At 48.7% G+C, this 20,006-nt stretch overlaps 1 protein-coding gene across 4 annotated transcripts in view; it reads right to left on the reverse strand.

Annotated features, from left to right (window-relative positions):
• Nucleotides 1-713: 713 nt before the first annotated feature.
• CSMD2 (CUB and Sushi multiple domains 2) overlaps nucleotides 714-20,006 on the reverse strand; it is a 326,291-nt gene continuing 306,998 nt past the window's right edge. For all 4 annotated transcript variants that reach the window (XM_064525206.1, XM_026104637.2, XM_064525207.1 and 1 more), the window contains 13 exons: nucleotides 19,275-19,454; nucleotides 17,863-18,036; nucleotides 16,266-16,439; nucleotides 13,070-13,143; nucleotides 11,528-11,639; nucleotides 9,213-9,392; nucleotides 8,987-9,052; nucleotides 8,221-8,382; nucleotides 7,490-7,602; nucleotides 6,314-6,401; nucleotides 5,003-5,141; nucleotides 4,270-4,447; nucleotides 714-3,824 (listed from right to left, as the gene is read on the reverse strand). In XM_064525206.1, coding sequence (XP_064381276.1) covers nucleotides 4,288-4,447; nucleotides 5,003-5,141; nucleotides 6,314-6,401; nucleotides 7,490-7,602; nucleotides 8,221-8,382; nucleotides 8,987-9,052; nucleotides 9,213-9,392; nucleotides 11,528-11,639; nucleotides 13,070-13,143; nucleotides 16,266-16,439; nucleotides 17,863-18,036; nucleotides 19,275-19,454 — 1,622 coding nt within the window. In that variant the 3' untranslated portion in view covers nucleotides 714-3,824; nucleotides 4,270-4,287. The remainder of the gene's footprint in view (nucleotides 3,825-4,269; nucleotides 4,448-5,002; nucleotides 5,142-6,313; nucleotides 6,402-7,489; nucleotides 7,603-8,220; nucleotides 8,383-8,986; nucleotides 9,053-9,212; nucleotides 9,393-11,527; nucleotides 11,640-13,069; nucleotides 13,144-16,265; nucleotides 16,440-17,862; nucleotides 18,037-19,274; nucleotides 19,455-20,006) is intronic.

Genomic DNA, 20,006 nt, shown 5'->3' on the forward strand with positions numbered 1-20,006 from the left:
CTGCAGTGAGGTTATTTCCAGCCCGCTCGGGAGGAGAACGGGTTATGCTTGAGCCGATGCTGGAAAACGCAGTTGGAAAAGCACCGTGGTGGGGAGCCCCAAGATAATCCTGAAAACGGCTCAGACCAAAAACACTGTCAGGCTCCATAGGGAGAACCAGAAATAAAAACCTGCTTACGTATCACTAAAAATCCAGCAACTTCAGACACTCTCTGAAAGCACAAGAGTAGAAACGTACCAATGCGTTCACTATCCTTTTCCAGCTAGGAAACTTTCTATTTCCAACTTCAAGCAATGCGAATTCCGCACCGGACCTGGATTGAGAACTGTTAAGAGCAGCGATCCTCCCTTCGGGGAGCTGGGGCGTTTTGGGTTCTTTCCGGTATTGATGTTCAGAAATAAATCGCAATCTCAAGGACTTGGATTGCTTTTTAAGGACCTCGTTTATGGCCGGGGTTTCAGAGAGCCTGCAGGTCAGGGCGTCCGCTTGCGGTTGAAGCCCTGGCTGGAAGAGAAGGTCAAGCAAAAGCCAACATGCGCAGCCCATCTCGTCTCCCGCAAACACCTCCGCGCGCCCGTCGCCCGCCCAGGCGGTCCGGTCCCGCTGCACCCGCGGCCAAGAGCCTCCCGCGCCGTCAGCCGCGTGCGGGGCGGCACCGGGAGCAGCCTGGGAGAAATCCGTGACAGCTCAGGAAAAAGGCACCAGAGAAATGTAAGAAAAGCAATGCAAAAATTTATATTTTATTTTAATTCAAAAATTTAAAATAGCTTTCAAATTCAGTAAAGTATGCCTGGACACAATGAAAAGCCTCATATACAGAGACAGATAAATTAAACTGTATATATTGCAGACAAGCCAAGTGTATGTATAGATTACATATTTACACTTTTATGTAAACCATATTTATACATTTTATTACATTTACAAAAAAAAGCTGATCTTCCACTACCGTTTACTACAATAATGAAAAAAAACATTTACATTGTGTCTTTTTTTAACTGTACAAACTTTTGCTTCATAAAAATATATCTCTGTACAAAAGAGGGATTTTTTCTTTTTTCTTTTTTTTGTTTTGCCTTTTTTTCTTTTTTCTTTTTTTTTTTTTTTTTAAACATAATGCAAATCTGCTGGGCACAAAAATGGAGAATGTCACGTATCAGGTCCCAGCCAGCTTGCAAAAAAATGGAACAACCCTCTCCCTCTGCTTCCTTTCTTGTTTGGGCAACAGTGGAAAATGGTAGGTAACAGGCTGAAAGCAGCAAGTCTTGTTTAAGGAGAGCCTCCCTTCTCCCTGCCTCGCTCTTAAAATACCTCGGGTGCTTTTTACACCTTGACACATGCTTCTCCTGGCTATTGCACTGGCTGAGTGGGATTCAGAAAGGTCTGAAAAGCAAACGCAGGGCCTGTTTTTGTCGAGCGTGGTTACATGTGTGCGTGGACACGTGCACGTCACCCCTGCACGCAGCGCAATGAGCTGCCTGCGCCGGGGGCCAGCGGCTCGGCCGGCTACGGGGAGAGATTTTCCTTCAGCTCGGTGACAGGAGCCTGGCGAGATTCAGCCTCTGCCGCTGCGGGAAGGCTCCCGGCTGTTAGGGGTTTATTGGACCGAAACAAGGAGTGCCGGGACGCTGCGGTAACCGGCGCCAGGGCAGGAGGGACGGCAGCCGGGCCCTGCCTGCGGGACCTGCTCCGCGGGCGAGCCCGGCCCTGCGCTCGACAAAGAAAGGGAGAAGGGGCTGCGGGACCAGCCAAGGGCACCAATCAGCCTAATTTAGGGAGGGGACCTGCGGGGGTCCGGCGTGGGCCGGGGGCAGAGCTGGATCAGGAGCCAGAGACCTATGTGCAGACAGGGGCAGCGGAGCCGGGAGCGCAGCCGGACCACGGGTCCGCCCGTGCGAAGCGGAGGCAGCTCCCCGGCTCCGCCGCAGCCGCCCGGCAGACGATGGGCAAGGGGGGACGAGCCCTGGCCCCGGCTCCAGCCCGGTCCCGGGTCCGTGCACGCCATCGGGGGACCGCTGAGGCGGGCCAGGTGCCCCCAGCCTGCCTTTGCCCTCTGAAGGGACCTACCTCCGCTGCCAGCCAGAGCTGCAGAACTGCCCCGGCCCTGCCAGGTTACTTGGCGCGAGCTGGGAGGGCACCTTGCTGCAGGACACGCTCCTTCGTGGCCGGATCCGGCCCTACGCGCCGTGCACACTGCCCCGGGGCTCTGCTCGCACGCGCACCGGCACCCACTTCTCCCGACAAACCGCAACGGCTCCGCGTGCTTTGGGGAGCAGGGACGGCATTTTTTGGCAGGCTGGCAGTTCAGCAAAGAGGCTGCAGAGCGCTGCTTATTCTAAGAGCTCTGAGTAAGAGACAGAAGTAAAAAAAAATATATATATTTATATATACACACACGTGCACGCACACACATGCACAAGTAAAAGCAAAAACAAAACGGGAAAAGGAATTACCGTGTGGTTTTCATTAGACAAAACCTCAGCTGACATTAGGTGGGGGAAAGCTAGTGTTGAAAAGAAAGCATGGACATAAACACCACCCCATGTCTTTTAATTTTGTTTCCCCTTCGAGTCTCCTACAGCAAAGGGCTCCTTCATTGGCTCTAACGCTGCTCTGAGCCGGCTGCACTTCGGAGAGGCGCTTGACTTACAGCTTGGCAAAACGGTACTGTTGCCTTCTTTGATCCCAGCCTGGCCTACAAAAGAGCGACCCAAACCAAACAGACTAAAATCCTAAACCAACAAGAGCTTCTCTCCTCTTTATGAGAGGAGGGCAGTGCCGTCACAAAAGCGTCCGTCTTTTGTAAGGAAGGAGAAATGTCAAGCTGCCTTATCTGTGCTCGCGAAAGCCAAGCCAACCTTTCTGCCCCAGGGAAATAAAGCAAACAGCTCTGGATAGAAATTAAAACTCTTATTGCATTGCCATTTGGAGGATCAATGTGGAAAGGGCAAAGGCTTTTGAATGCTTTTGGGGGAAAATCAGTATTTGTTAGAGTTATTTTTAAAGAGGTTTTTGTGCCTTCGTGTCCGTCGGCACTTTCCTCGCTGGGGCGTCGGGGGGCAGTTCACACTGAGAGCTGTACGGAGAGGGCCGGGGATGGGGAGAGGTCTCCTTATCGGCCCTGAAAGCGGCCTCAGTTTCCAAAGAAACAACATTAAAATGAACACGGGGCAGAAGAAACCCAACGAGAATCTACAGAGGAAAGTTAAATACGGGGAAGAGGAGAAAAACTTGAAAAGTTTTGCTTCTCTTGCAGGAAAGGTCCCATCTGAAAATCCTTCCTCTGTAAAAACCCTGTGTTAGGCAAAGCGACAAAGAAACAACCCACAAAACCAAACACGACACAGAAGCTACTCATCCCGCTCCAGAACTGCTATTTTCAATTAACCCGATCGGCACCTTGTGCAGCGCAACCTGCCTTCGCCTCTGTCGTACGAGCTCTTCCCGAAAGCAGCTGGTTGCGCACACGGACCCGGCTGTTCCCTCCCGAGAACGGCCACGCTTCCCCGCAGAGCGCGGGCTGTGAGAGCCTTCGTCTCGCCCGATTCCCCGGTCCCCCCAGGCCGCGCGCGAGGTCTCGGCATGGGGCCGCGAGCTGCCGGCAGGCTGGGCAGGAGCAGCGGGGCCGGAGCAGCCCCGTCGCGGGCCGGGGCGACGCGGGACGCCCCGCGGTCTCTCCGAGTCGACGCGAAGTCCAGCACGGTGCAGCAGCTTCTCCAGAGCCTCGGCGAGGTCGGGAGGAGGGAGACGGGGAGGGCAGAGAAGGGACGGAGATTGGTGAAGTGAAACACGATGGTCGACTAGATACCCGCCCCGGAGGAGTCTGGGACCACGGGAAAGGAGGGGGAGAGAGAAAGAAACAGCTTGTTACTACGACAGAAACGCTGGCAAAGCCTGCAACAGCTTCTTTACGGACTAAAAACTCTCCAGCCCAGAGGTGGCCATTAGGGCCACAGGGGGCTTTTATGGTATGAAGTTATTCTTCGTGCCCAGGCAGGAAAACATCAAAGATCTCGTGGGCAAACAGGCCTCAACTGTGCCACCGCTTTGGTCCAGCCCACGGGATGACTTCTAAAAGGGGCAAATATGAGGCCCTGGACAGCCTGCATGGAGGATCGAGACCCCACCTGGGCACGCTGCCCCAGCGAGGCCGTGGTCCGCAGCGCGGACACCCGCTCACCAGCTAACCGGGATTTCCACCACGGCCAGCGTGGGTCGGATGGGAGAAGGGCCGCGCGGCACGGCGCGCTGCCTCCCTGCCCACTCACCGCGCGGGGGGACGAGTGCTATACAGCTGTGCACACGGTGCTGACTGTGAACTCCGTCTCGTTGGCCATGATGTCCGTGGGCTGCAGGTTTCGGTCATACATCGGGTTTTCAAACGTTGCTCGGACGTTGGTGTTTTCGTGGCCCGCGTAGCCATTGAACGGGACTTTTGGTCTTCTCCTGCAGGATGCCAGAGAGAAAATCCAGAGAGGTCTCGGCCACTCCTGCTGTAGCCAGCAGCAAAGCACAGACAGGACTAAGGAAAAAGCTGCTTTGGAAGGAGGTAAGACATCGGGGTAAGGCAGAAGGGATCTATAGCAAATCCTACTATAGACCTGCAGCACAGGAAGCTCTCCAGGCTTTGGCATAGCCCTGACCATGCTCCCTCCGCAGAGCAGCCAATCTACACTGCTCTTTGCAGCACAGCAGCATTTCCCAGCAATGCATCGATCACGAGACATAACTAATTTACAACGTATGCAAAGCCATCATGAATGCTGAAGTATAAAATTTATTTTGCCTTATTTTATTTGATGTTGCTACAAATCTTATCAGTGGTCATAAAGACGACAAAGTTCTCCTAACACTCTCTCCCCTCCACACACACTCGCTCCATTATTTTTTCACCTCCTGAATTAAAAGAGAACTAGGGTGTTACTCTCCAGACAAGCTCACAAATACTTCCGTCAGCCCCCTTAACTTATTTCACTTACTGGCCTCATTCCTGACACCCACCTGTGTTTGTAGAGATAAAGCACAAACCCTGCAATAATCAGGGCGATGAAAGGCACAAGAATGGCAGCTGCCACAGAACTGCTGTTTGAAGCAAAATGGTGTCCTATTGATTCCGGATCATTTTCAATCATGCTGATGTCTGAAACACAACACAAATAAACACATTTCACACCAAAACTGCAAGAAATGTGGCTTGCTTGAGTTATGGGTTACATCTTCAATGAGAGAACAAGATAATTGCAAGTGTTGCTCTAAAAGGTAATCAAAGCTTCCAAGTTATATGCAGAATGTTTTGGAGATCTAGCCTAGTTTGGGCATCATAATTTATTCAAAAGTAGAAATAGAGATGTAAATAGGTTTTTTTTGCAAAAATGCAGCTACTTGCAAGTTTAAAGTTAGGCTTTAAGGGAGACTTCCAAAGGCTGGAATAAAGTGCAACTAAATCTCTATAAAGGTGACAAGACTCAGGGGTCAGATTCCAAAACTCCTAACAGATCTAAGAACTCACGTCACAATTTAAGAGAGATTTAGGAGCTTAGACCTCGGGTAGTTTAAGCTTTCATGTGCCTCAGTGATTTCCTGAAGTGAAATGAAGATGCTTTCTGTAGTGGTAATGGGTCTTGGGACATCTAGTAACATGAAAAAACCCCAGATGCTGTTTGTGCCTCCAAAGCTCTTACCCTCTTTGAATAGAAACCTGTTCATTTAGATCTCTAACTTAAGCTCCCAAGTTAAAAATGCTTTTGTTAAGTTGTATTGTTCATCTCCTCCAAATCTTGGGCTATCCAAGTCAAGGAAGGGTTCAGTCCCTCTTGCCACAGTATCCAATGTTTAAAGTATTTAGTTTTTAAACACAAGCCAGGGCAGAGCTACTGCAACCATTGTGCAGGCTGGAACTGGAGGCCAGAAAGGAGCAACCTCCATGGTGGAAATACCGGCAATTGGGACTCCTGTCCTCCTGCGCAGTGTGACGAGTGCTGCGGCACATGAGGCAGAGGCGATGGCACCTCTCCCCCTGCACCCCTGCAGGACAAGTTTCACCTGGAGCAGGGCGTACGGTGCTGGTGGCCAACGAACGGGCGCAGAGGAGGACACGGGAAGGCTGGGGAAGCCTCCCAAGGAAGGAGGAAAGGCCAGTGTTAAAATGCCCAGCAGCACCAAAGGGTTTTCCACCTGCTGCAGACTTGGCCCAGCAGGGCTGAGAATTAAAGCCAGGGACAGCAAAAGTGTTTCAGGTTTGAAAACTTCCACTACCACCAAAATCCAGCTTTCAGCAATCAAGGCAAAAAAGAGTAATCAGAGAAAGTTTACCAAGTCTCTGAAGGCCAAACTGCCCGAACCCTTTGCCGCGCACAAAGCCCTGGTACACAAACGTGCCGCTTGATGATTCTGATGAGACCTGTAATGAGAGAGGCCAAAGACTAATGGATTTTTCTACCTTTTCTTGGCTTGTTAGCACCCATTTTGTCCCTGGGCCCTGTATCTGCTTGCAGTTACAGATGCGAGTGTCTACATAAAAAAATTCTACAATAATTACAGAGAGTACCGAAGCTATGACTTTCTCAGCAGTCATGCCTCCAAATCTTACTAGGAATACCAGTGCCTGGGGAGACATAAACATGGTCAAGGGAGTCTGGAGGCCTGGGAAGTGCTTGTATGTGCGCTAGGAGATGCCATATGAAAACGCAGACTGGCACTAAGTAGTTCACAGTTATATCTGACAGAAAAAACTTCTAGGGCATAAAACAGAGCAAACAAACTCTTCTCTTCTAAGGTGCTATTTGCCACAGCACATGAAGTTTAGCTGTCAGCTCCCAATAACAGCCCCAGCAATACAGCAGCCGGGCTTTGCGTGAGACCTTACTCTAACCAACTGTTTATGAGCAGTTGTTGCTCCATTTCCGCAGTCTCTTTGAATTTTATGCACAGCATTAATTTAATTCAATTGCACAGAAAACTGTGGTATTTTTCAAGAAGTCCAACTGCCCAACAACTTGTTAAGACTTCTCAAGGGGAAAAAAAAATCTTGTTTGCAATAAGCTACAGACCATATTGCTGATTCAAAAGGGATAGCGATGGCTCCGGGCTACAACTGGCCATAGGTCAATGAGATGCACACTTCTAAGCTCCAGTGGGTCTCTTAAGGGCATGGGAAGTTACCAGACACAGAAATTGGGGTGAAAAGTTCACTCCATGAGGGAAGATTAGCTCTTCTAGCTCAATGTTTAACAGACATAAAATGCTAAAATGGAATTAGTCATGTTGGTTCCTCCTTTAGTGCTAACTGGAAAACTTACAGATTTAAAAACACAGAGCAATTGGAAAACACACAGCTGGGAGGGAGCGGGGAAGAGCAGACTGCTCCTGCAATGTTACCTTGCACGCTGGAAGACTGCCCCACGTTCCCTGCAGGCCGGCAGCTCACTGGAGGATAAAAGCCTAATATTGCTACCAGCTACTTTGTGTACGATGTGCCCGTGCACTTACGTGTCCATCTAGAGCCCATTTATCATTTTTGAACTTGTTGACAAAGATCTCCACTGGCCCCGTTATCTGATAAACCTGGAGAAGCAGGTGCACATCTTCTTTCTTGTAAAAGCCTGGAAAATAAGTAATTTTTAATCATTAGATCACAAAAAAAACCCATTTGGGGTCAAAGTAATTAATTTTCTACCTGAGAGAATAGAGAAACCAGCTTATCTTCTTAGAGTGGGCAACGGCTCCTGTAAACCTACCACTGGAACGTATCAGGAGACGGACCACAAGAACACAACCCTATGTGCCCCCAACTCTGGATATTAAAGATATTTTGCACATGGGAAGAGACTCAACTGCTAATGTTTTGCTTATGTTACTGGACTGGTAACAACATGGTGCTCCCCAGAGGACAGGGACAAGGGTACTCATGTCATTTAATCCTCTTTGTATTTAACTACAGGTCTGCCACTCCCGCACAAAGGGAACAGACTACGGACTGCCCGGAGCTGCTCTCAGGTGGAGTCAAAGCAAGCCCAGGTACACGATTCTGTTCATTTTGGTCCAGTGAAAGATCAGAGACTTCAAAACTGGGTGATTCTGTCAAACTCTGTCAAGCAATCAACATAATTCAGATAAGGGAGCACAGAGTCCTTTGCTTTGTGATGCTGCTTATCAGAGGTGAACGATGTGACAACACCGTAAGTGTAATTCCCCAGAAACCGCCGGTGTCAGATCCTTACCAGACAGCTGGAGCTCCACTCCACTGTGGTCTATCAACGTGGCATTGACTTTACCGGTGGCAGGGTCGAAGCTAGTGACAGACAGCATTGCAGGCTGCTTTTTCCCCAGGTACTCATAGGAGCCTTTCCAAAGGGAATTCCTTGCAAACACATCTGCAGGCACTAGAAACCACAGCAATGGGGCATGCAAAGAAACAAGAGCACCGCCATTTATTGTTATTTTTCAGGAATCAAAACAGAACAAATTTCTTTCTTCCTCAATTCAAAAATACGTATTTAAGTATCTCAGATCCCACCTACTCTCCTTCTGCTTTTTCATCAGTGAGTACAAAAGGGAAAGAGAGGAGAACAAACAAGCTGATGACATTAATTTTGGTGTTTTGACAAAAAAAGCCTTGAAATTTTAAAAAACAAACAAACACCAAAAATAGGTTCTTTGCAAAAGTTTTTTTTTTAAAAAAAGTTTCAAAAAGGCTCTAATCTAAAGCACTGTGGAGGGCTAGAGTTTCAGGGGTGCCCTGGGGAGGCCAGTGGACCTTGGTGCCCGGCTCCCCCGAGGCCCGTTCTCCAGCGGAGCACGAACGACCGGGCTGGGGCACGCGGGTTGCTTTTGCCCGATGGTTTTACGATCTGCAGGGAACAGTCAGGTTTCTGCGTGCTCTGACGCCAGGGCGGGCAGGAGGGGATGGCATCGGTAGTTTGCCGTGGGGCAGGTCTAAGATCTCGTCCTACAGCTCCCTCCGGACGAAAAGCCTGGCGACGGTACCTGACACCTTGGCGAGCGGCGGGTCCCGCGCAGTGCCGACGGGCCTCCCGCTGGGCCGGACATCCGCTGGAAAAGAAGGACAAACCCACGACCGATTAATATTGCAGCATCTAAGACTGCTGAGACGTTTCTTGTGGTAGTGCCGATGTAGGAAAGCCTATACAGGCTTGTCAGTATAGGAAATACAGGCTGGCCAAACCGCGGTTATGGTGCTCCGAGCTTTTACCGAGGCAAATGGGTGGCTTCCCCGTCCAGCTGCCATCTGCCTTGCAGGTTCGATGCTCGGAGCCTCCCGTGAGGTAGAAGCCGCTCTGGCAGGAATAGATCAAGGTGTAGCCCAGAGACGGCAGATCCAGAGCACCGACGTTGGCATGGGAGGGGGTCTCCGGCTGTTTACAGTGATGAGCTGAAAGATTGGGAAAAACGGAGATGGGAGACACCGTCTGCGCACACACAGGAAGGCAGAAGAACGACAACATGATGCCAGCAGGGCCGGAATTCACTTCAAAGAGCTTTTTGAGCAAAAGTTTTCTCCGAGCATTGAGGGAGACCCTGCCATGCCCAGATTTTTCCCAGCCAGGTGAATTAATGAGACCATTTCCCTTGCCTCGCTGGCTAGATTGCTTTTTCTGCCTAAAGCTCTCAGGGGATCCCTCATTCAGGTCCAGCTTCCATGAACTGAAAATCAGGCTCTGTCATCCCTCACCTTTTAAGGAAAAAACCTCCTAACTGAATGATGCCAAAGATCTTGTGTCTGACACACGTAAAAGAAGAAAATTCCATTTACCCTCCTGAAGCTGAGCAGAAGTCTGAACTTCTTGTGCTCAAATCATTACAGCTACCTCCAAGCAGGGAAAAAACCCTATTTTTAATGCTTTCCTTTGTAACTGTACTTGGAAAGACCAGGAAAAGACACTGGGCAGCCACCCTCCTCTCAACCCCGACCCCGACACTGTGCCCCAGGCAGAAAGCTGCCCGCAGGCGAAGCTGCGCTGAGCTACCGTCACAGCACGTCGAGGTCCGGCAGGTCAAGCAGCGAGTCGGGGGGGGGGGTGAGGATGCATCTGCTTTTTTTAAAGCCTCTCTTCACAGGATGGGTGCTTACTAATGATTTGCACCTGCCTGTCAATAGGATCACAGAGCAAGTCCTCAGAAGTGTGCAACAGTCATAAATTCCTATAATTGCTCACTAGCTTTTGGGATTTGGCCCACAGAAACCTAAGATCGGCTTGCCCAGCTCCCTGCCACCAGAGAGAGCACGCGTCTGCCCTGCTCTGTCAGGTCCTGCTGTAAATGTGCCACTGTTTTCCTTGAGAAGTTACAACACAAAGCTAATAAATCATACAACCGGGAAGCTCACTCTCACCCGCATCATAAATTTCCCCTTTCTATAGCTCTCAAACTACTCATGAATGAAAGCAAATCCTCAGCAGCCTTCATGAGGTATTATCTACATCCTCATTTTGCAGAGGATGAAATATAAAACCCAGAAAGGCTGAGACTAACCCCAGCTCGCGCAGCCATAAAGCAGCATCTCGCCGTCCCGGCTCCAAGCCCGCAGCCCTAGTCACGAGGTGACGGTTCAGCGCTGCATGAGCAGTAACTGCATCTAATTCTGCCCTTCCTCGCTGCAGACGGAGGAAGCTTTACAGAAAACCTAAAGCCAACAACTCAGCCACTCTTGCTAGCATGAGGAAGCCAAAAACACATCTTTGCTGTCAATGCACCTAGCAACAGAAGCAAAACCCTACTTAAATCCACAGCTGTTCCCTCATCCCTGCAATCTTCCAGTTCAGCAGAGAGAGAGGCAGGCTGCGAGCTGGGGTCATGCTCGCGTTACCACGGCAAGCAGAGGGGGTAGCCGCCTTCCTCTGCAGCTGCCCCCCTCCCCGATGCCGCTGGAAAGAAACGTTAAAGGCTGGCTCCCGCGTTGGGCTACCCGACTGGGCTGCTCGCAGCAGCTGGACCGATAGGGTTTGTTAACCAGAATACATCTCACCAATAAACCGTCTCACAAGGGAGAGGGAGAAGCATTTAATACTTATGATAAAATGACACAGAGGCCACGATGGATATTACAGCTTAAATACATTAAATTAAATTCCTTCTGCTACAGCAGGGAAAAGATGATGGACAGCTTGAAAGAAAGAGCAACAAGTTATTAAAGACCAGGAGAAACATCCCTGTGCTGGAGAGGCCTTCTGGCTAAATGTTAACCTCAGTCCCTGGAGCGTGAGCTCACATCTTTGCCATCGAATACGGTTTCAGAAACACAAAACAAAGTCTCACCTCAAATTGCCTCTCTAAGGAGGGGAGAATTAAAAATCCATCTGAAATCAAAACTGGCTGCTGGTATAGTCAAGTCGACTGATTGTGCGATCTCCCTTTTCTTCAAGGATATGGCCTTTGAGAGCCCTCCCACAAAATTACCACCTCGGAAGAGGCAGCTATTGCCACGGTGAAGCGCAGCAACAACAAAACAAGGCAACAGCATGGTCAAAGGCACGTGCTGCCCTCGATAAAACTTCTCCCAACACTTACGGACACAGTCCGGCTGCATGCCGCTCCACGTCAGGTTGGGGAGACAGGTCCTGGTGGTCGATCCCTGGAGCAGGTATCCTTTCTGACACTTGAAAAGAATTATGCTTCCCACCTGTTTCAACAGGAGACAAAACACCGAATCTTCCAGTGTAACATAATTCACCCATGCTTATAATAACACACACACAGTTTTTCCTCCTCTATCTACCAAAAAGGTGAGTTACTTGCTTTCTGTGCTTACCACTCTGCCAGAGTCGAGTATCAAGAAAGCTTCCAGAGCCCTTGGAAAACTGCTGCCTTTGTCAACTGTGCAGAGAGTTGCTTCTTTCAAGGACAGGCAAGGCTTTACGTCATATAAATACACCCAAGTTAGCATCGGGCACAGGTGATATTTGGAAATGGCTGAGATTTTTGTCAAAAGGGATATTCAAAATAACTAGCAAAACTGAACATCCTTTACTCATATTGTAAATGCCAATTTGGGTTGTGAATGGTGAAAAGGATCATAAAAACTGACAACTGACTTTTCAACATTTTTGAGGTATATTTACTCTCTGAGGGCTGTTTACTTTTTGCATTTTGTTTCAATAAGATAATGAAGGTGGATTTGTCAGTCTCACTTTCAGCTTCAAACAGGTTGGCACTACGATACTGTTTGGCTTTGATCCACGTTATTTTAACTGGTTTATGCTTTAAAACCAGAATACGCCGAATATAAAAATGCCGAGTAGGGCTTGGAGCATCTTGCCTGCCCTCCCCAGCGAGGCCGTACCATGCACGCGGTACCCCTTCCTCGCAGGCCCTGCAGTCAGGTTTTATCACACACTGGCTCCTGGAGACTCTCGTTGGCAGCTGAGGTCCCTCCGTACCGCGCCGAACGGCAGGATTTCCCTGCAGCACTCCTCCGACCGTCCCCGCATCCCCTACGCGAGCACCCGAGGGGCTCCACCACGGCGTGCAGCCCTCAGACTGGCAACCCTTACAAAAGCCAGACTTACCCAGTGCCTTAGTATTAATTAAAACCTAGAATTAATTCACTAAAACCCAAGATTAAGACAACTAATTAGCAGCAAAATTGAAAAGATCCACTCTGGCAGGAGTAGCTGCACAGAATTAAGCACCCCAGCCGCGCGGCCCTTCCCACGGCTGCAGGGGAAGGGGAGCTGCGAGGCCGGCCGCGGGGTCCGCAGGTGGAGGGCGCTGGGGAATCGCTTTGTTTTTCTCTCTCCATTCCATTGATTTCTGACTGTATGGGAGCCGAGATTAGTAAAACCACCTACAGGATTTAGTCTGAAAACGAATGGAAATTAGGTCTCCAATGTGAATTTAATTACACTAATAACTATTAATTAGCACTATAATTAATATCATAAATAATGCATTGCTAGCTAATCCAGCCCAAATGCACTCGGAGGTCTCATGGAGCACGCCATGATGTCCTACTCGCAGGAAGACGCATTAATCCAGGTAAGGACTCGGGTAGAGCTAACCGCAGCAAGCAACGCAGCGCAGCCAGGGCACCCTGGGCTGCCGGCACGGTACCTGGTAGCCCTGGGAGTTGTTCTGCATCCCGAAGAGAGGCACGCCAGGGTCTGCGCACGTTGTGAGGCTGGGGTCTTGAAAGGAAAGAACAGACACGGTGTTTTAAAGCAGCATTTGCGAGAGACGCATCAGAGCTCTGCTTTCCCTTGCTCTCCACACAGAAAGCCCATGCTGCACCTCTGCAACAAGACAGCAATATTCTGCTGCAGAAGGAATACATAGCAACAGGGAAAAATACACGGATATTTTTGTTTCTTAAGTCCCTGACTGTTCCAACACAACCTAACAAGAGGCACTCTATCACTCAGGAGAAAACATGAGAACATAAATCTCGTGTCAGGTATATTTCTCTTCCCTTTTCCATTCTATATACCAGGAGTAAAGCATGTGGCTCTCTGGCACTGTGCCCTTCTCTGCCCCGGCTGCCCCCCTGCTCCAGCGAGGGCTGCATCGACCTTGTCCTCTCCTGGGCCTGGGCAGCGGGTTCGGCCCCCTGGGCTTTGCTCTGCCGTCACTCACTCGCCCAGGGACCTTGCTATTTTGTGGTGATAGATGGGGGCTGGAAACGTTAACGTATCTCAGATACATAATCTCTCTTTACGCCTCATTCGGTCTCAATCTATCAGAAGATGAACACGCTCAATTCAGCAGGAATACTTGTTGCTACTCTTCTAGCATCTATCACTTTCTTTTTTTGCAGTGTGCAGATGGTAGCGGGGAATCGACAAAATTAGGACAGAGATGCATTGCATTTACATTAGCATCCCACACTGAGCAAAGGAAACCAAGTCCCCACCTGAGAGGCAGCTGCAGCAGCAGCTGAAAAACATCTTCCACTAGACCCGGCCCAGTTGGCTGTGATTATTACACAGTGCCTGGACAGGCCCTGCCGGGTCTGCCACGGAACAGCTCGGCTTAGAGCATCAGCGCCATTTGAGCACTAGCTCAAAAGGTCAGAGCAAAGCTGAAAAGATCGTTTTCTGAGATGAGATGAGAACAGCTGGAGACCTGGGTGCTGAGTTCCCCAAAGGCAACATATATTGACACGCTGTGTCGACAGTGCGATTCCAAGCCCTCGAGTTCTTCTCAAGGGTGTGCAAGAGTGAGATGAGGCAGCTGCAAAAACCACACGTGCTACGTACAACACTGCACGGAGCAGAAGCAGGTAACCTGCTCCACAGGAGCACCATCACCATGCAGTGCCATCTGCGAGGATGCTCAGGTACCCTGGCCAGGAGGAGCAGTGGCTGCGTTTGCAGGGAGCTGGAGCACTGCAGAATCTCAGTAAAGCCAGATGAGAGTCTTGTCTGGATTCCCAGCCTTTTCTGTCCTTGATACACTCAATACTGCTATGAGAAGGATTGCATCTCCCACAGCAAGTCCCTCTCTATACTTACTTTAAATATTCCAGTTAACATGGTTGCGAAAGAGAAGAAATAAACTCTCTAAGGAAAGTCTCAGCAATCCAACACAGAGAGGGAACAGAGACGGCCTGTCATTTCTTGTTGCAGCTACAGGAAAATGGAACCTGACTTCTGTATCTAACGGCTTTTTATTTTTATGTTTTTATTCCGTATGACCTGACAAATCAGCCTCTTCACACTGTGCATTATGCATTTCTTGGTGTTCTCCCCAGGTCCTTGGAGCTGTGGTGAGTCACTAAACAAGGAACACAAAATGCAGCCAATTTGGGGCTGCACCACACAAACTAATTCATTTTCTGTCATTCAGCTCTGCTGTGCTTTTGTCATTTATCACTGATGCAGTTTCCATGGAAGCCCCCAGATAAATCACAGTGTCTAAAATAAATAAATAAGGAGCCCCATCCGATGGATGAGGTGGAAGGTGATGGATTGCGCAGGGTGAAGTGCAGACAGCCCAAGTCTCCCGGCTGTATTTGGGGGGTCTGATGGTGCTGGCTATCTGACATGCCTCAAAAATGGATGAAAGCTGAATAAACACAACACTTCAGCTTTGCCTGCCCGTGTTGGAAACTGGTGTTTCGGATCAGGGTTTTGTAGATGCACAAGTCTTTTCCCTTCCCATCATTTGTGTTGGGCAGACAAATTCAAAGTATGTTTCAGCAGCAGCATGAACAACTGTTTGCCGTGTTCAGTCACGCTGCAGTTTTGTACACTGCTCTAGAGCGGGGCGTGCCATGAATTTATGGCAGGATCCTGGATAAGGATCTGTGAAAAAGTGATGAAGCATGAAAGAGAATCCCAACAGTAGCATTTAAGGCCAACACTCACAAGTGTAAGGGGAGCTCCCAAAAGTTTGTATGTGCGAAACTCATGGTGAAATCAAGAGGAAGATGGAAGACTTTGAAGAGCTGGTCATGAGTATTTTAACATTCATGTAATTGGTGATGCATTTAAGACGTAGCTAGCAAGCCAGAATGGTTGAAAACAGCAGAGAACAGTCCAAAATCTGTTTCTGCCCCAGATGCCCAGATAATATGGTGATGGTGGTGTTCACGTAGACAGTTAACACAAGCAGCACATAGCCTGTGCAGTTTACCACCACAAGAGCCCTAGAGTTCAAGGCTGTAGCTAGAGTTTTAAATTGGCTGAGAATGCTGTGACTAATTATGATTGTAGACCACCCTGCGATTTCAAAGGGTTTTGGCAGCTCTAGAAAATGGGCACAGGAGGAACGCGTGGAAATGTAAGTCTAAATCCCAACATCACAGAAAGGTAAAGCAATGTGTACGACTTCGTTCTCTGTATATAGCACCTTGATACTTCTAGGAGCTGCTATTCTGGATGTAATTCAAATGCAGCAGAGAACATACAAGCTCCTACATGCACCCTTTAGGTAGCTCTTTGTTCTGCTGAAGTTTCTGGGAACAGAACAGCTATGCTAAACAGCAACCTGCTAAGGGGGGATCGTCTTCCTCGGATGGATGATACATTGACCACCATTGGTGGCAGGGGCAAGAACGAGGGGGACAGGCACTGAATCTAAGCAGCGAACCCTAAGAGAAGGAGGGGGGCAGCTTGCCACCTGCTAATGCAGTCAGAAAAAGCAAAAGCATCATCCTATATGAAAGGAAGATGTTCCTGTTTTCACAGAAACATAAAACACTAACTTCTGCAAACACAGGACAAAAAATCAAGTTTGCTAGAAGGGAAAAGCAAAGCGACAACTCCAAGCTCTTTGCTTGTAGTTGCAGGACAGAGGTGTCTCCTCTTACCTATGCAGCTGGGCTGGGTCCCACTCCACATCCCATCGGACTGACAGTACCTCCGGGCTGATCCCACCAGCACTAGCGGGGCTAGGCAGGAGAACGAGACGGAAGAGCGGTATGTGAAGCCTCTGTCTTCCCTCCTGCCTTGAGCTGGTATCCCAGGATCACCACAGAACACAGCTGGAACAGGCAAAGAGACCAGAGGATTGTGACAGCCCGCCTCAAGAGCAAGCAATGTTAACAAGCTAAAGGTGGGTCTATTAATGGCCCAAACTTGACTACTCCTTGCCATCAAACTCTGTGAATGCCTGGGAAAATACTAGTGGCAGGTGTTGCTGGCTACCTTCCTTGCAATTCTGTCTTTTTGTCAATTGCTGTTAATTAACTTCCACTTTCTCCCCCATCTTTTTCTTTTTTAACAACAGTATGCTTAGCTTTAAAATGTACCTCTAATTGCACAATGTCAAATTGCTATGTTCTGTGTCACACAGAAAGCCCACTAATTACATAAGATCTAGGGAAAGGTGTAAGGAACACAGTCAGGGCTTTGTACAATTTAATATGAAAATGGCTATTGTGCAGCTGCCAGCCATTCAGCCAAGAAAAGAAACTCAAATCTGGCTTTATCATTATGAGACGTTTAACTAAATTTTTGTATTAGCTATTATATCAAGCATACAGGTTTCCACCCAGGCAAAGCTCTGCCCTCACAAAACATCCCTAACTAAAACATCCCTTCTGCTGCAATAACTGAGTGCCCTTCCCCAAACGTTTCTTCTAAGGCCTTTGGTAGTTTCAAGAGCTCTGATTTCAGAAGTCTTCAGTCACTAGGGAGTCACCCAGAGAAGGGGCCGGAGCTTTTAAGATATCTGGTGCACAGAGAACATGCACGGTGCTGAGACTCTTTGCAAACCTGACCTCGCTTCTACTTAAAAAGGGGTGAAGTGACTGACTGCTTCCCAGTACACCTCCAAGGGGCCATGACTGCCTCCCTGTCACAGAGACGGCCAAGAAAGGCACGCAGCAATTTGCCTGGTGTCAGAGAGGAGGAAAGCGCTCAGACTTTTGGCCACAGTCACTCTGAGCATCATTATTTCTCCCAGCAGGCAAAATTTCCACTGACTTCACTTAATCCAAGGCTTCCCAAGGGCTTACAGGTAGGAAACTTGGCAACTGGATATTTAACTTCATGCGTGTTGAGTGGTGGTCCCATAATTGTTGGGAAAGCTTCCTTAAACTTTCAAGGTAGTTAGAAGGAGAGAGATCCTCCAAAAGGATCTAAGTAGGGCCACACTGCTTTCTGGAAACATGCAGCTCCACTGGCTGAGAGGGAGCAAAGTCAGGCAGCTCGCTGAAGTGAGATGAATCTGGGTATAGCGCTTGAAGTTGGAAAGAAACAGGGTCTCCTATAAAGCCCACCTGCACCCTCTGTGATGGGTACAGAATCCTACACCTCTGCGGAACTGCCAGGCATGGCAGAGATGACGCTAAAATCAGTTACGTGTAGACCAGAGACGGGGGAGAGAAGACACCAAACAACTGGGTTTTAAGCATATTCCCGTGCCCCAGCTGTATGCAAACATCTGCATGGCTGTCTACTCACGAAAGCACTGTGGGATTTCCCCACTCCAAGTCCCGTTGCCTTCGCAGGTGAGGATGGCGGGCAGGGAGAGCTGATATCCTTCCAAACACGCGTAGCTCACGCTGGCACCCCAGCTGAAGTCTGAGCCCACGACTTTTCCGTTGGGTATGGCTTGCGGGGATTTACAGATGATAGCTGAGTAAAAACCAAAAGCATATTCAGTTCTCACGACTTCTCAACATAGTTATTTCCATTAACAAGGAAATTCATGTAGGATCAAAGTTATATTCTGCTCTCAGAGAATACCTCCCAGGACTGAGCTAGCAGAGGGTCTGTGAAAACTTTTCCAGATATATGTGTAGTTGTAAACCCTAGGATTTTACTTTGAAGTCTGGAGTTAACCAAATCCCAAATCGCCAAGTCAGATTTCTGAGTCTGTGCCAATTTCCAACTGAAGTTAAGAACGGAGCCTGACTTAGTATGAAAACTCATCAAGGATTCCCTGAAAGATTCATAGATTTTGGACAACCTGGCTGAGTTTCAGATTAGTAGTCAAATCAACAGCTAGTCTGTATTTCATCCACTCTGGGGTGTTTTAATATGACATTTTTGCAGTGCTTTGCTTTCTAGCTCAGGGGAGCACTGAGAAAGACACAAAGCCCATGCAAATTAGTCTGGCCTCCGAATGAGACCTAGCCACACTCTGTATTATTCCTGCAACATTAGTTCAGTGGTGAGAATGAAAAAGGAGTGTAAGAATTGTTCTTAACAGCCTCTGAAGCAATTGGAGTATATTTGGAAGTTTCTATGTGGTCTGCATTTATATCAGCATCCTGACAGGTAAATTTTTCAGATTGCAAAAGGCAAAGCACGCAGATTCTGCTACAAGCCTTATCTACACGTGGTGGGTGAGTAAAACACTGGCAGAAGAGATCCAGTCTGTCCTGCAACTCTTCTATTATTTCTCTTTCCTATCTTTGAACTACAGAGGCAATCTCAGAATAAAGAAATAACAAAAGGAGTTGGAAGAAACATTTTTCAGACTTCTGGATAATGCTGAAAAAGTGTGTGCCTGCAAAACAGTGTGCTTCATTTAAGTCTGATATGAGTTTTTGTGAAGAGTAAGTCACTTAGCTCGCCGTGCTTCACTTTTCTTTCTCTACCGTAGGGATAATAGCAATTCCCTCCCTCTCAGGCATGTTGCGATGATTGATACACCTAAAGATGGCAAGGTGTTCATGCTATGTTGAAAAAATTGCCTAAGTGCCATAAACACAGGGTATAGATTGAATGATAGGACTGACAAACTCACAGGTGGGCTCCAGGCACTACGCAGTAGTTTCTCTTAACAGCCTATTTCCCTGTCACAAGTTACAGAAAGTTTGTGGCCTGTAAAACTTATATCCTCAGATATTTATAGCAACTAGTCTTACCCTTGCAGGCAGGTTTGGTGCCATTCCAGGTTCGGTCTTTTGTACAAGCTAGAGAGGAGGCCCTGTCCGACTCCATCATGTACCCAGGCGTGCACTGGAACACCACCGTTTTGTTGTAGGTGAAGTCACTGCCCAGCCTAATGCCGTTGGCTGGCACACCAGGGTCACCACAGGTGATCACTGCCAAAGGAAAATGAACAAGTGTTTCTGGCTGACCATCCCTTGTCTCATATTCATGGAGCTGCAATAACTGGAACACCTGACGGTCCTGAGGGTTTTTCAGAGCAGGATGTAACGCACTCGCTGCAGGAAAGGAAGCATTTAGCACAGAGTGGTGGGAGAGCTGGGCTAGCTGGAGCAGGCTGGGCTGCAGCACGTGGAGAAAACTTTTCCTCTATTCAGGGGAGGGAACAGGGATGTTAATGGAACATTAAGAGCTTGCAAGAAGAAGTATTAACATACATTAAACATTAAAGAAAACCTGGGTCAAATCTGGGCTACATCTGGAACAGTTGGCAGATCCTCCTCCCCTTAGCCTAGTTACCACCTCTTATGCAAAAGCACATTTGCCGACATGCACATTGCTGACAGAGGCAGCGGCAGGTCCGAGCCGTAAGGAAACACAACCCATGCACCGAGGGTCTCTGAAGCCAGGCTGGGCCCACGCACGTGCCAGCTCCCGGCATGTCGACGGGCAGGAACGCTCATGTTCAGAAGCAGCCCAGGAGAGCA

Source organism: Dromaius novaehollandiae, chromosome 23 (assembly GCF_036370855.1).
Source record: "Dromaius novaehollandiae isolate bDroNov1 chromosome 23, bDroNov1.hap1, whole genome shotgun sequence".
Lineage (NCBI taxonomy): Eukaryota > Metazoa > Chordata > Aves > Casuariiformes > Dromaiidae > Dromaius > Dromaius novaehollandiae.